Here is a 13,415-nt window from a genome sequence, read left to right on the forward strand (position 1 = left end):
AAAAAAACACTTCTCCCAAACCAGCGGACAAAGCGTAATAATGTCGAGCCCTGCAAGACTATGCTAATATTGAAAGCCTACACAATTATCTGTACAAACACATGTACATTAAAGCATTGATCGGGGCAATTTTTTCTATCCGACGCCGACCAACATCCGACAGAATAGTAACCGAGACGGCCCGAGTCCGACACACATTCAAATATTTTTTTCCTAACCGACCCAGACGGAATCAATTTCTCATCTGTTTATACTAATGGCACATTTACGTACGTTTTTTTATTAATAGCCTGGCTTTATTAAACTCGGGCATCAACAGATAAATGCTCGCTCACACAAACAAGAGCTGTTAAACGCACAAACGTGCACAAGAACGCCAAGAAGCAAAAGGAAATGAAATGATTGTACGGTGTTGTGGATGTTACAATGTCAGAGTCACAAAGTGATACTGGAACAAGTCAATATAACACTTCATTTGAATTCATCAACGCAGACAAACTGTGTTAAACTTCTGGCCTTTGGTTAAATCACTTTCTGAACACAATTCCTCAAACACCTATCGGTACCATGTTGCCTTCTCCCTAATGCTAGATAACTATCCAGCTAACTAAGGTAGCTACCATTTCGACCAAAAATAATTGCGCTACCTCAAATACAGTAACCAAGAATAAAAACAGAATCAAATCGTGTTGCAGTTATCATACGAATTAAACAGTAATAGGTATGCTTTTATTACTTACGGTCAAATGTAGACGAAAATCTTCTCCACACCAGAAATTCTGTTCTCTTCTCGGTATCCACAAAATAATAGCATAAAATGGCGACTACGTTGCACGTTGGAATTCGTTGTGCCAACGGATGGCGGAGGAGGAGACTGGCGCGTGGGGTGAGGTTATAGTGAGATTGGTTTGTTGACCTGTCAATCACGCCACTAGCAAGCTGCTTACATTGCGCGTGTGTCAGTGTCTGTGACAATTGGCACGGGAGCGAAGGAGGAGAGAGGGAGACATAACCTTGGAAATGGTGGTAGCAATTAGCCAAGCATGCATGTTTCAAATATTCACCAAAAATCTACTTTTCATCTTACAGTCAACTTTTTTTCAGATTTGTGTACTAAACATTCTCAAGTGTCTTCATATGAACTTGTGATTGAATCAGAGTATCACTTTTTGAATGAAAAATGTGTAAAGCATTGTTTTAGCGTTAGCGATTAATGCAATTTGCTTTATATCAATCATTTTTGAAGATATGAAGTTGCCTTTGCACATGGGAACATGTTGTAGTGTCTCCCACGTGCTTATCAAGTTTGGTGTTGATATCTGAAAGATTTGCTGAGATATGACTTCACTTCCTGTTTGAAGGCTTTTCTGCTGAATTTGAGTGGCTGTACCGGACAAACGGTTGTGAGGATCAAAATTCCGTTGGATAAATGTTGTGAGGCTTGGTCTGAAGATCATCTCTGGTGATTTTGAAGAAGATTTGACAAAAATTGTAGGAGTGGAGGCCTTTCAAAGGTTTTTGATAAAACCGGAAATTGCGGAAAATCTATATAACCGGAAATTGACGCCATAGGGTGTGTTGAATTCGTCTTCATCCAAGGAATCCAATGGTACCTCATTTTTGAAAATCGGTCAAACGGTTCAAAAGTTACAGTGTTAACAAAAGTCCAACTTTGACCCGTTGGTGGCGCTAGTGTGGTCTAGTGGGAGACATGAAACTTGGTGTCAGTGAAGAAGGGACTGTCCTTAATGAGTGTGCCAAATTTCAGAAAAAGTTACCATACGGTTCTAGGGGCTGCCATTGACTTCAATGGCACAAGAATAATAATAAATATAGCTGCAGGCAGCAATGGCGGGTTCCTCCTCAACATTCCAATCATTACAAAATTGACATGACACTGACATGTATTTCATACATGTACACAACATTGGGCAGATAATTGGATCAATGGCTGATTTGAAGACATTTTTTAAAATTATTCACAAATTGTCACTGTCGAGAAATATCCATGCTGGTGACATTATGGGTTCTTGAGACTTTGTGAACCAGGGAAAAATGTATATTCTGCACAATTTGTCACTGTATAGAAAAATCCATGCTGCAGACTTACCAATGGGATATTCAATTTGAAATGCAATACTGTCAAGATCCACAAGGCTTCAAGCTAAGGAGGGGGCGGGGCCTTGGTCAGGCCACAATGTCATGAAATGGTGTGTGTGCGTCTTGACAAGTGTTTGGTGTGTCAGGTGGAAGTTTGTGTCTGTGAGAACTGGGGCAAGCCGCGCGGGGAGCGAAGGAGGAGAGAGGGAGACATTACACTGGAAATGGTGGTAGCAATTAGCCAAGCATGCATGTTTCAAATATTCACCAAAAATCTACTTTTCATCTTACAGTCAACTTTTTTTCAGATTTGTGTACTAAACATTCTCAAGTGTCTTCATATGAACTTGTGATTGAATCAGAGTATCACTTTTTGAATGAAAAATGTGTAAAGCATTATTTTAGCGTTAGCGATTAATGCAATCTGCTTTATATCAATCATTTTTGAAGATATGAAGTTGCCTTTGCACATGGGGACATGTTGTAGTGTCTTCCACGTGCATACCAAGTTTGGCGTTGATATCTGAAAGATTTGCTGAGATATGACTTCACTTCCTGTTTGATGGCTTTTCTGCTGAAATTCAGTGGCTGTACCGGACAAACGGTTGTGAGGATCAAAATTCTGTTGGATAAATGTTGTGAGGCTTGGTCTGAAGATCATCTCTGGTGATTTTGAAGAAGATTTGACAAAAATTGTAGGAGTGGAGGCCTTTCAAAGGTTTTTGATAAAACCGGAAATTGCGGAAAATCTATATAACCGGAAATTGACGCCATAGGGTGTGTTGAATTCGTCTTGATCCAGGGAATCCAATGGTACCTCATTTTTGAAAATTGGTCAAACGGTTCAAAAGTTACAGTGTTAACAAAAGTCCAACTTTGACCCGTTGGTGGCGCTAGTGTGGTCTAGTGGGAGACATGAAACTTGGTGTGAGTGAAGAAGGGACTGTCCTTAATGAGTGTGCCAAATTTCAGAAAAAGTTACCATACGGTTCTAGGGGCTGCCATTGACTTCAATGGCACAAGAATAATAATAATAATACCTACAATAACAATAGGTTTCCTCCTGACGGAGGAACCCTAATAAATATAGCTGCAGGCAGCAATGGCGGGTTCCTCCTCAACATTCCAATCATTACAAAATTGACATGACACTGACATGTATTTCATACATGTACACAACATTGGACAGATAATTGGATCAATGGCTGATTTTAAGTCATTTTTTTTAATTATTCACAAATTGTCACTGTCGAGAAATATCCATGCTGGTGACATTATGGGTTCTTGAGACTTTGTGAACCAGGGAAAAATGTATATTCTGCACAATTTGTCACTGTATAGAAAAATCCATGCTGCAGACTTACCAATGGGATATTCAATTTGAAATGCAATACTGTCAAGATCCACAAGGGCCTTGGCTTCAAGCTAAGGGGTGAGTGGGGGCTTGGTCAGGCCACAATGTCATGAAATAGTGTGTGTGCGTCTCGAGAAGCTTGCGCGTGTGTCAAGGGAAAGTCTGTGTCTGTGACAATTGGAGCATGCGCGCAGGGGAGCAAAGGAGCAGAGAGGGAGACATTACACTGGAAATCACCCTAGCAATTAGCCAAGCATGCATGTTTCAAATATTCACCAAAAATCTACTTTTCATCTTACAGTCAACTTTTTTTCAGATTTGTGTACTAAACATTCTCAAGTGTCTTCATATGAACTTGTGATTGAATCAGAGTATCACTTTTTGAATGAAAAATGTGTAAAGCATTATTTTAGCGTTAGCGATTAATGCAATTTGCTTTATATCAATCATTTTTGAAGATATGAAGTTGCCTTTGCACATGGGGACATGTTGTAGTGTCTTCCACGTGCATACCAAGTTTGGTGTTGATATCTGAAACATTTGCTGAGATATAACTTCACTTCCTGTTTGATGGCTTTTCTGCTGAAATTCAGTGGCTGTACCGGACAAACGGTTGTGAGGATCAAAATTCGGTTGGATAAATGTTGTGAGGCTTGGTCTGAAGATCATCTCTGGTGATTTTGAAGAAGATTTGACAAAAATTGTAGGAGTGGAGGCCTTTCAAAGGTTTTTGATAAAACCGGAAATTGCAGAAAATCTATATAACCGGAAATTGACGCCATAGGGTGTATTGAATTCGTCTTGATCCAAGGAATCCAATGGTACCTCATTTTTGAAAATCGGTCAAACGGTTCAAAAGTTACAGTGTTAACAAAAGTCCAACTTTGACCTGTTGGTGGCGCTAGTGTGGTCTAGTGGGAGACATGAAACTTGGTGTGAGTGGAGAATTGACTGTCCTTAATGAGTGTGCCAAATTTCAGAAAAAGTTACCATACGGTTCTAGGGGCTGCCATTGACTTCAATGGCACAAGAATAATAATAATAATACCTACAATAACAATAGGTTTCCTCCTGACGGAGGAACCCTAATAATACCTACAATAACAATAGGTTTCCTCCTGACGGAGGAACCCTAATAATACCTACAATAACAATAGGTTTCCTCCTGACGGAGGAACCCTAATAATAAATAGTTATAATAATTGTCTGTATGGGCCTAACAATAGCCTAACCTTGACATGTCAGGCCAATCAATAACAATATGCTATCTATCTATCTATCTATCTATCTATATATGGTGGTGTAGTTGAGGGTGGTGGCGGCGGGCCGCGCGCTGGGGGGGCCCCAACTACCCCTAACCAGCTTTGGGGGGGCCCAGCTTGCAAAAGTTTGAGAACCCCTGCCATAGGGAACACTAACACACTATTAATGCTGACTACGATCGTCCTCTTTCAAACGTTCATGGTGGCAGGCTTTGTATTCTCAAAGTTGGTAGTTTCAAAGCTTTTAGGAGTCAGGTAACAGCAGGGAATAAAAATCATCTATGATTCCAAACATAGAATATGAAATACTCCAGGGGTTTCAGCACAAGAGTTGTGGGTTATGGATATGCATGAGACCACAACAACTGTCCCCCATGTTTAAGTCTTTGTCCAGCTGCTGAAGGAGGTGGGCCTATAGATACTAAACCCAACTCCTGCTGTGTGCCTACATTACCCTGTTGGCTATATTTATTTCTGATGCCCCCCGGCCCTGGGCCCACAGAGCAGAAAACAAATCTATCATTGTCTGTAAACAAACAAACAAACAAACAAACAGACAAACGTGTTCATATGAATTTCCCCTGGACTTTTGGTCTTTTCAGTGGGTACCTGCTGAGCTAGGGGTGGTAGAGCATAGACATATGTTGAAGCCTCGGCTGGCAAACCAGATGCAAAATGAGTGAGTGGACTGGAGTGATTAACCAGTTAAGTGTCCGAGACTTTGGATGTGAGTGGAATACAGCTCGGCAGTGTTGTTAAAAAACAAGGGATGACACATAATCATTCATCTCTGTAGCGGGCACTCTGGTTTGGTTGGTAACTCCACAGGCATGCATACTGTACATACCAAGAGACCACTCTTGCCTCATACACGGTGCAACCCATGGAGGGAAAGATTCATAAATTATAAAATAATCCCACATCTATTTCAGAATTCCCTGGGACAGTCGAGGGACTATAAATGTAATGTTCATTGAATGCAATATATTTAGGAATGACGATTCTGGCCGTTACGCACGCAATTTAGATTAGCTGTGGGGCTGTGAGCACAGGCAATAAAAGGTTGCTCTCTCCATTTCCACTCCTATTTACGCCAACCTCGACGAGTATACTCCAGGCTAGTAGGTGGCAGCATTTGCAGGATGGGCCTTTCTTTCACCATCCATGAAATATCACATGAAGAAGGAAACTTCCGGATTTTACACTGCTACGGCGTATCTAGTGCAGCTAGAGCTAACGTTAAACATCCGTGTGTGCGAGCATATATTTCCCCCTTTCCTCTTTTAAAACACAATACATGTCGCAGAGGACTGTCTGAAATACCGCAATTTATCTCACATTTGGTGTACTAAATCCTCAAAATGCCAGAGAGTAAGTAACGTTTTGTTTCAGCTGTAGAAACCTGCTAGCATATGCATGTTAGCTGTCTGGGTCGCATACTAACGTGACCTATAATTTACACAATATGTTGTATTGATGTTACCATTATCTCAATCTACACATCAATTACAATTTGCACATGTATTATTGTAGCCTCTAGCCATTATGTGGGTACGTTGATCTTAATGAGGTTGGTAAGCTAATGTTTGTAAACTAGCTAGCTCCACGTAACTTACACGTATGCTAATGTTTTGTAGCCATTTCTGGAGTTTGTTGTTTGTATATCATGGTTGGTTGTAGACAAGTATAACTGATCATTCATGGCAGGGCATATCTTGTTATCTAGATAGAACATTTATGAGGAAATGTCAAGTTTTTACCAAAAAAAAAAAAACATGTATTTATTTATTTAGCCTTATCTTATTAACCCCGTTGTCATTAAGCTAATTAATGTTAATATGAGAAGCCTGTTATGCCCGTCTGGGGTCATTCCACTTACAGTACACTTCATGTCTGGAACGACATGTAGGAAAAGAACCCTCTAAAACCATGAATGTTATTCTTTCTGCAGCTGAGCTATACTCGAATCCCCTCGCACCAGACGGTCATGAGGTTGAGGATCATCGGTCAGCAAATCAGTGAGTATGAATGTTTGTTTGTAAATAGCATCCAATGACACTTTATTTTTGTGTCGTTTACGTAGTTGTGCCGAGATGAGAGGATAATGGTCTAAATGGCTTTTTTCGCAGTGTCCTAAATGGTATTGTGAGTCTCGACTTGAGCTTGGTGTATTGGAGTGTTGCATTTACAGTACCATAATGTTTCTTTACCAGAAAATTGTAGAAATGTATACTGACCATAATGGAAACGTTTTCCATACTGTGACAATAACAAGTCATCCTGCTTTGACTCATAGATCTAAGCTGACCAATGAAGACTTCAGAAAGCTTTTGATGACCCCTCGAGCTACCCCCTCCTCAGCTCCACCTTCAAAATCAAGACAACATGAGTGAGTTTGACTTTGAGGATACACACATGTGCTACTAACGTTCAGTCATGAATGTCAGGGGAGCGAAAGTGTAACTTAACTTGGTGTCTTTTCCCAGAATGCCACGGGAGTATAATGAAGATGAGGACCCTGCTGCACGTAGGCGGAAAAAGAAAAGGTTCGGTTTTTAAGATGGCTCTGTTAACCTAAGAATCTTGTTTTATCAAAGGAATTTTTTTCCAGTCTTACATCGATATCTGATCATTTTCTACCCTCCCTTTCAGTTACTATGCCAAGTTGAGGCAGCAGGAGCTGGAGAGGGAGCGTGAGCTTGCTGAGAAATACCGTGACCGAGCCCGTGAGAGACGTGATGGCGTCAACAAGGATTACGAGGAGACAGAACTCATCAGCACCACGGCCAACTACAGAGCTGTGGGGCCCACGGCAGAAGCGTGAGTGGTTCCTGCTATGCACTGAAGCTCCTGAACCTGGCAGTTTCACTATGGGACAGGTGTTCCTCTGAGCCCTGCTGCCTGTTTAGATGGATACTTTATTAATCCAGAGGGAAATCCTAGGACATCCAGTAGCTTATACAATACAATTACCACAACTCACAGACACACACACATACACAAGTCAAGTACACATAGGGAGACCATGTTCAAAAGGAGTGGGGTGGTAATGGACACAACAATGGGTCTTTTATGTAACAAATCATAATGTAGGCCTAGTTATTCAGTGCATTCCAGTTGTGCTGTGGTACATATGGATCTTCATGCTACATTAAACACATTATATTTGTGAGATCTTCATTAATGTTTGTGGGATGTTCATCAAGCTGTTGCATTCCGTTGTCATAAATGCTGATTTGTCTCCACTTTGTCACATTGATTACCAGGGATAAATCGGCTGCAGAGAAGAGGCGTCAGTTGATCCAGGAGTCCAAGTTCTTGGGTGGTGACATGGAGCATACTCACTTGGTGAAAGGGTTGGATTTTGCCCTGTTGCAGAAGGTCAGTTTCTGAAATAAGTGCTAAAACAGTCTGGGTTTTGAATTTGACAGGTTATGCAGATTTTTTTTTCTGTGTGCTTTCATCTTTCTGAAGTTCTTCTCAACTGTGCATGTCTTATTGCCTAAACTGTTTTTGGTTTGTCCATTCTCAGGTACGAGCCGAGATCACTAGCAAGGAGAGGGAAGAAGAGGACATGATGGAAAAAGTGCAGAAGGAAGTCAAGTAAGTATGGCACTGTTTTGACAGGGGTTAACTTGATTCTCTGTGCAAGACACGCCAATACTCTATTTGTATTTTCATGTGTGAAGAGAAAAATGTCTTTTGTGTCCACAGAAAAGATGAAGACCCTGAGCAGAAAATCGAATTTAAGACTCGCCTTGGTAAGTGTCTGAAGGTTAGGCCAAATGATTCACCTCTGAAGAGTGAAGATACACAACCATATAGTGTCCTGGAACACAGCACCTTGTCATTATAAGTTGAGTGGTTTTTGATAACTGTGTGCTCCAACACAGCTAAAAAAAACACCTGTTCCCAGTATTATACTATTTCACTCTTTAATCCCACAGGAAGAAACATGTACCGCATCCTGATGAAAGGCCGACAGTATGAGAGGAACGAGCTCTTTCTGCCAGGACGCATGGCCTACGTGGTCGATCTGGAGGATGAGTACGCGGACACGGACATTCCCACCACCCTCATCCGCAGCAAAGCCGACTGCCCCACCATGGAGGTGAGTAGAAGCCCGCTAAGACGACATTAGTTGCCTTCAGCGATGAAACAAAGCTAATTTTAAAGGTGTTCTCCCCCTGCAGGCCCAGACCACCCTCACCACTAATGACATCGTCATCAGTAAACTGACCCAGATCCTGTCCTACCTGAGGCAGGGCACACGGAACAAGAAGATGAAGAAGAAAGAGAAGGGAGGTGAGTCTGTGGAACACTGGCAGAGCAGCATGTGTTGATTAAGGAATGCAAGATAGGTGGATCATCAGGTCATGGATATTATATTTCTTTCTTTTTCAGGAAAGGTTGATGAAAAGAAGGCTCCTGAAGCAGACCTGACGTATGTCATTTTTTTTTTGTTTTGTCAAACAAAATGTTGAAAGTTGTAAAAAAAAAAATATCTGTTTCCTCATTTTCTCCTTTTTCAAGTAAGCTCCAGGAGTTAACACTTCTATTTAACCAAATTGTCCCACAGTATATTCGACGACATTGGAGACTACGCTCCGTCCACCTCAAAGATAAACCGCGAGAAAGAGAAGGAGCGCTACCGGGAGAGAGAGAGGGAGAGAGAACGTGAGAGGGAGCGAGAGAGGGACCGAGAGGAGGAGAAAAGACGGCACAGTTACTTTGAGAAACCTCTAGGGGAGGATGATCATGAGGTGAGCATGAGGGAGAAACATGTTCAGTGTTGGTTGTGGGCTATTCCATGTCAATTCAACCTGTTTTTATTTTGTATTTGTTGTAAGGTGAATCAATATGATGGAGAAATCCCAAATGTTAGAGCCATGTCAGGCACCCAAAAATGCTGGTTTAATCTGGCAGAAACTGGCCTGCAAAGATGAAAAATGAAAATGTTAAATGCCACATTTGATAACAAATAATGAAAAATCAAACGTGCGACACATGGCAAAATAAAAATAGTTCCCACAAAGGACACAATCAGTTGTGTAAATAATGTCAAAATTGAAGATGTATCCATTTCAGTTTTTTTTTTAAATATCTTTTTTTAACCTACATTTCGAGACCTCAGGTGCAAGCAAAATAATGAGGCATGCAGGAGACACTTCAATCCAACCATTTATGTCTTACTTTACAGCTGCATGAACACAGCACGTACTTGAGAATATGGGTCATCTGGGTATGATATGGGGTGTTTGGTACAGTCAGCAGAAAGTTTACACAGGAAATTTCCAGTGACGTTTTGGGTGATGTAAAGATTATACCTAGAAATAAAGGCCTTGCCATGCATAATCCTGCACTAAATCATTTACTATATCTTACCATGTATAGCCATGTCCACCCATCTTATGCCACCTTTGTGTCGGGTTGAGCTATTATTATATTTGACCAGCAGAGGGCGCTATAGAACTATTTTAGGTGTTCTGTTGCAGTGAATTTGAACTAAAACTTCTTGGACCTTTACTAAATATTTTCCCCTGTATATTTTCTAACACAACAACTTTTATACATTTGATGAAAGGTGGAAAGTATTTATGTATTTATTTGGAAAGTATTTATGTAGAATCCAGCCTTTAATATGCAGGTTATTTTAGCCACAAAAATAACATTTTGTAATGAATTTCATTAATTTATACAGCTCCAATTTCACATTTTCACATATTACCTATGGCCATGACATCCACATAATATCCTACAGCAGGAAGACAAATACTAGTTGTATATGTTTTAATACTTTTTGAGCAGTGAATGTCTACAATCTGAGAATAACTGTAGTGGGCTGTATCTGACACAAATCCAAATGAAATGTGCCAAACTGCCGTGAAGCTGCATATCAGTACCCAAAAGGAAAATCATGTGTATACAATATTTATAAGTAGCCTTTTCGAACCCCTAAACTGGATAAATAATTCCCTCATTCCCTCCCTAATATTCTCCATTATTTTGATTTTATTTTCCACCAGAAAAATAAATACATTTTGAATTTGGGAACCCATGGTTCACTTGACATAGTAGTCTCATGTATGAGTTAATTACACATACTTTCCTATACACCTCTCCAAAACATCTAACAAAATATTTCCATCAATTTCTTTCCTCAGACTATTGATATTGAGAAAGGTAAATACTCTTTGTCAATTTTTTTTATTGTAGTTCATGTTTTGTTCCTGTGTGTGTGTGTGTGTGTGTGTGTGTGTGTGTGTGTGTGTGTGTCTCTGTGTTTGTGTTTCTGACTGTGTCTGTGTGTTTGTGTGACTGTGTCTGTGTGTGACTGTATGTTCATGATTGCATTTATTCCAGTGTTCTATCACAGTGTAGTTGTGTACATTATATCTCCGTCTCTGTGCGCTAATTCACACAGGTCCTGAAGCACTGAAGGACCAGATCAAGCTGATCAATGAGAAGTTTGCAGGTGCGGCAGGCCCCCAGTGGCCAGGCCCGGAGATATATCCTTTATTAGATTATTATTATTATTATTATTACTGCACCAGAGAGAAGTGCCCCCCTGCGCTCGCCAAGCAGAGACTCTCTTGTGCGTGGTGGCTGCTTTGAGCGCCTGCTGCTTAGTTGTCTTCACGCAGGTGCCATTCACTGCCTCTCCCCATGTTTTGTTTCTTGCGCACAGCTGCCTGTGCTGCGCACGGTTGTTGAATATGTGCAGGATCTACATTGCGTGAGTGGAGTGGCCATTAATGTCTGTGGTTTGGAACAGTACCATTTGCTCATATCTTGTATCGCGCTCCCAACATAACCTGTAGCTGACGCCATACCTGGCGGCTCTCACCTGAGTAACCAGTTTAACTTGTGTCTGCCTTTTTGAAGGCTGCATGAACTGTTGTAACCTAAATTGACTTGTCAGTCAGGCAGAATGGATTGTTTGAAACCTTGATGTGCTCTATTTTTGGCATGTGCCGTACTGCTTGTGTTTTCTGTCCTGGAGCTGTTGTGATAAGCCCTTAACTGCATTGTACTGCTGGAACAAGACGTGAAGAAAAGAAGAGCCTCGGCGACTTCTTTGGCACGTCGAACAGCTACGCCGAGTGCTACCCAGCCACGTGAGTGCTTCTCAGCTGTCCCGTCCCATTTTTCTTTAGTTGTTTTTTTACATTGCACATGACAGCACATCAATCAGCGTTTGACTAGTATGACTGTATATTGTTTGACCTCTCAGAATGGATGACTTGGCTGTGGACAGTGATGAGGAAGTGGACTACAGCAAAATGGACCAGGTTTGTGTGCAACAACATATATTCATCATCAACAGGCAACAGTATCATCATCATACTGGGAACACTACATGAATCACTCTCGACTACTTTATTTTTTATTAACTTTGTGAAATGTATTTTTGAAAGTCCTCGCTGTTATGTGCTGATTACGTTTTTGTTTTTGTCTACAAAGGGTAACAAGAAGGGCCCTCTTGGTCGCTGGGACTTTGACACACAAGAGGAGTACAGTGACTATATGAACAACAAAGAAGCCCTACCCAAGTATGTGGTATACACACAATACACACAGGGACACACTAGTAGCAAATCTGGTATCTATTTGGATTTAATCTTTTGTTTTTAGTTTTTCTTTACTACCGTCTGTCTGTATTTTATATGTTATATCTTTTTAATGTCATTCAGGGCTGCTTTTCAATATGGCATCAAGATGTCTGAGGGCAGGAAGACTCGTCGCTTCAAAGAGACCAACGAAAAAGCCGAGCTGGATCGCCAGTGGAAAAAGATCAGTGCTGTGAGTATCTCATGTGACCAAAAGATTGTTGCATTATGCCTGCTATCTGACTATGCTAATTTCACCCCGAGTCACACTTAAAGCGCCTTGAGACAATGTTACTGTTTTGGCACTATATAAATAAAATTGAATTCAACTTGCCCCTTTAATTCTTTTCATTTCTCAGATCATTGAAAAGAGGAAGAAACAGGAGGCTGATGGGTAGGAGGAGTCAAGATTGGTTGGGTTTTTCCTGCTATAAATTAACTCCACTGTTAAGAGTCAGTCATGCAGACATCTAGACAGGGATTTTCAGACACTGAACCCATCAGAAAGCAACTAGTGTGTGGTTTCTCTGAAGTTCATCTGTCAGCAGCAAGTAAATGAGGTCACATTGTGCTGAAGCTGTGGTGTTGCACCATCCCCATACTCATTGTTCGACAGGTTACTCCGGTCATTTGAATTGTTTGTGGAAAGTAATGACTCGACTTTAGAACCTTCACCTGCATTGTGCACTGTTTCCCACTTAGGTTTGGTTGTTTTGTCTTCTTGTGTTTGTGATTTTCTGTGACCTCATATTTCTGTCTCCACAGGGTCTCGGTGAAAAGACCAAAGTACTGAAGATTGCCGCTGAACGTCATCATAAGCAAACAAGAGATTTTAATCTCAAAGAAATGTGTATAGTACAAATCCTGTTTTGTGTAGCGAAGTGTGTTTTGTTCATTTTCCATATATAATTATTGCTGCCTACAACATTTATATTTAGAAGAATACTTTTCTCTTTCTGATTGTGTAATTTCTACTTTAAAAATGTGTTGTGCAAGGTGCTGTTTTTCAGTACAAAATGTTTCTCTTTTTTTTTTTTTTTTTAAGTCTTCAAAAAACTAAACTTATAACCACATTTAGTTGTAGTGTTT

The 13,415-nt window shown here is 40.7% G+C and overlaps 1 protein-coding gene across 1 annotated transcript; it reads left to right on the plus strand.

Moving 5' to 3' along the window:
* The first annotated feature begins 5,891 nt into the window (after positions 1 to 5,891).
* On the plus strand, positions 5,892 to 13,399 carry ik (IK cytokine). Its single transcript, XM_012832524.2, has 20 exons — positions 5,892 to 6,087; positions 6,668 to 6,734; positions 7,013 to 7,105; positions 7,203 to 7,262; positions 7,369 to 7,536; positions 7,983 to 8,097; positions 8,249 to 8,319; positions 8,431 to 8,477; positions 8,664 to 8,827; positions 8,910 to 9,021; positions 9,121 to 9,160; positions 9,296 to 9,479; positions 10,881 to 10,899; positions 11,141 to 11,225; positions 11,751 to 11,834; positions 11,951 to 12,008; positions 12,181 to 12,269; positions 12,411 to 12,519; positions 12,686 to 12,720; positions 13,092 to 13,399. Exons 1-20 carry the CDS (start codon positions 6,078 to 6,080, stop codon positions 13,117 to 13,119), a joined length of 1,638 nt encoding a protein of 545 aa, XP_012687978.2. The 5' UTR covers positions 5,892 to 6,077; the 3' UTR covers positions 13,120 to 13,399.
* The last annotated feature ends 16 nt before the right edge of the window (positions 13,400 to 13,415 follow it).

The sequence above is a fragment of the Clupea harengus genome, chromosome 8, assembly GCF_900700415.2.
Source record: "Clupea harengus chromosome 8, Ch_v2.0.2, whole genome shotgun sequence".
Lineage (NCBI taxonomy): Eukaryota > Metazoa > Chordata > Actinopteri > Clupeiformes > Clupeidae > Clupea > Clupea harengus.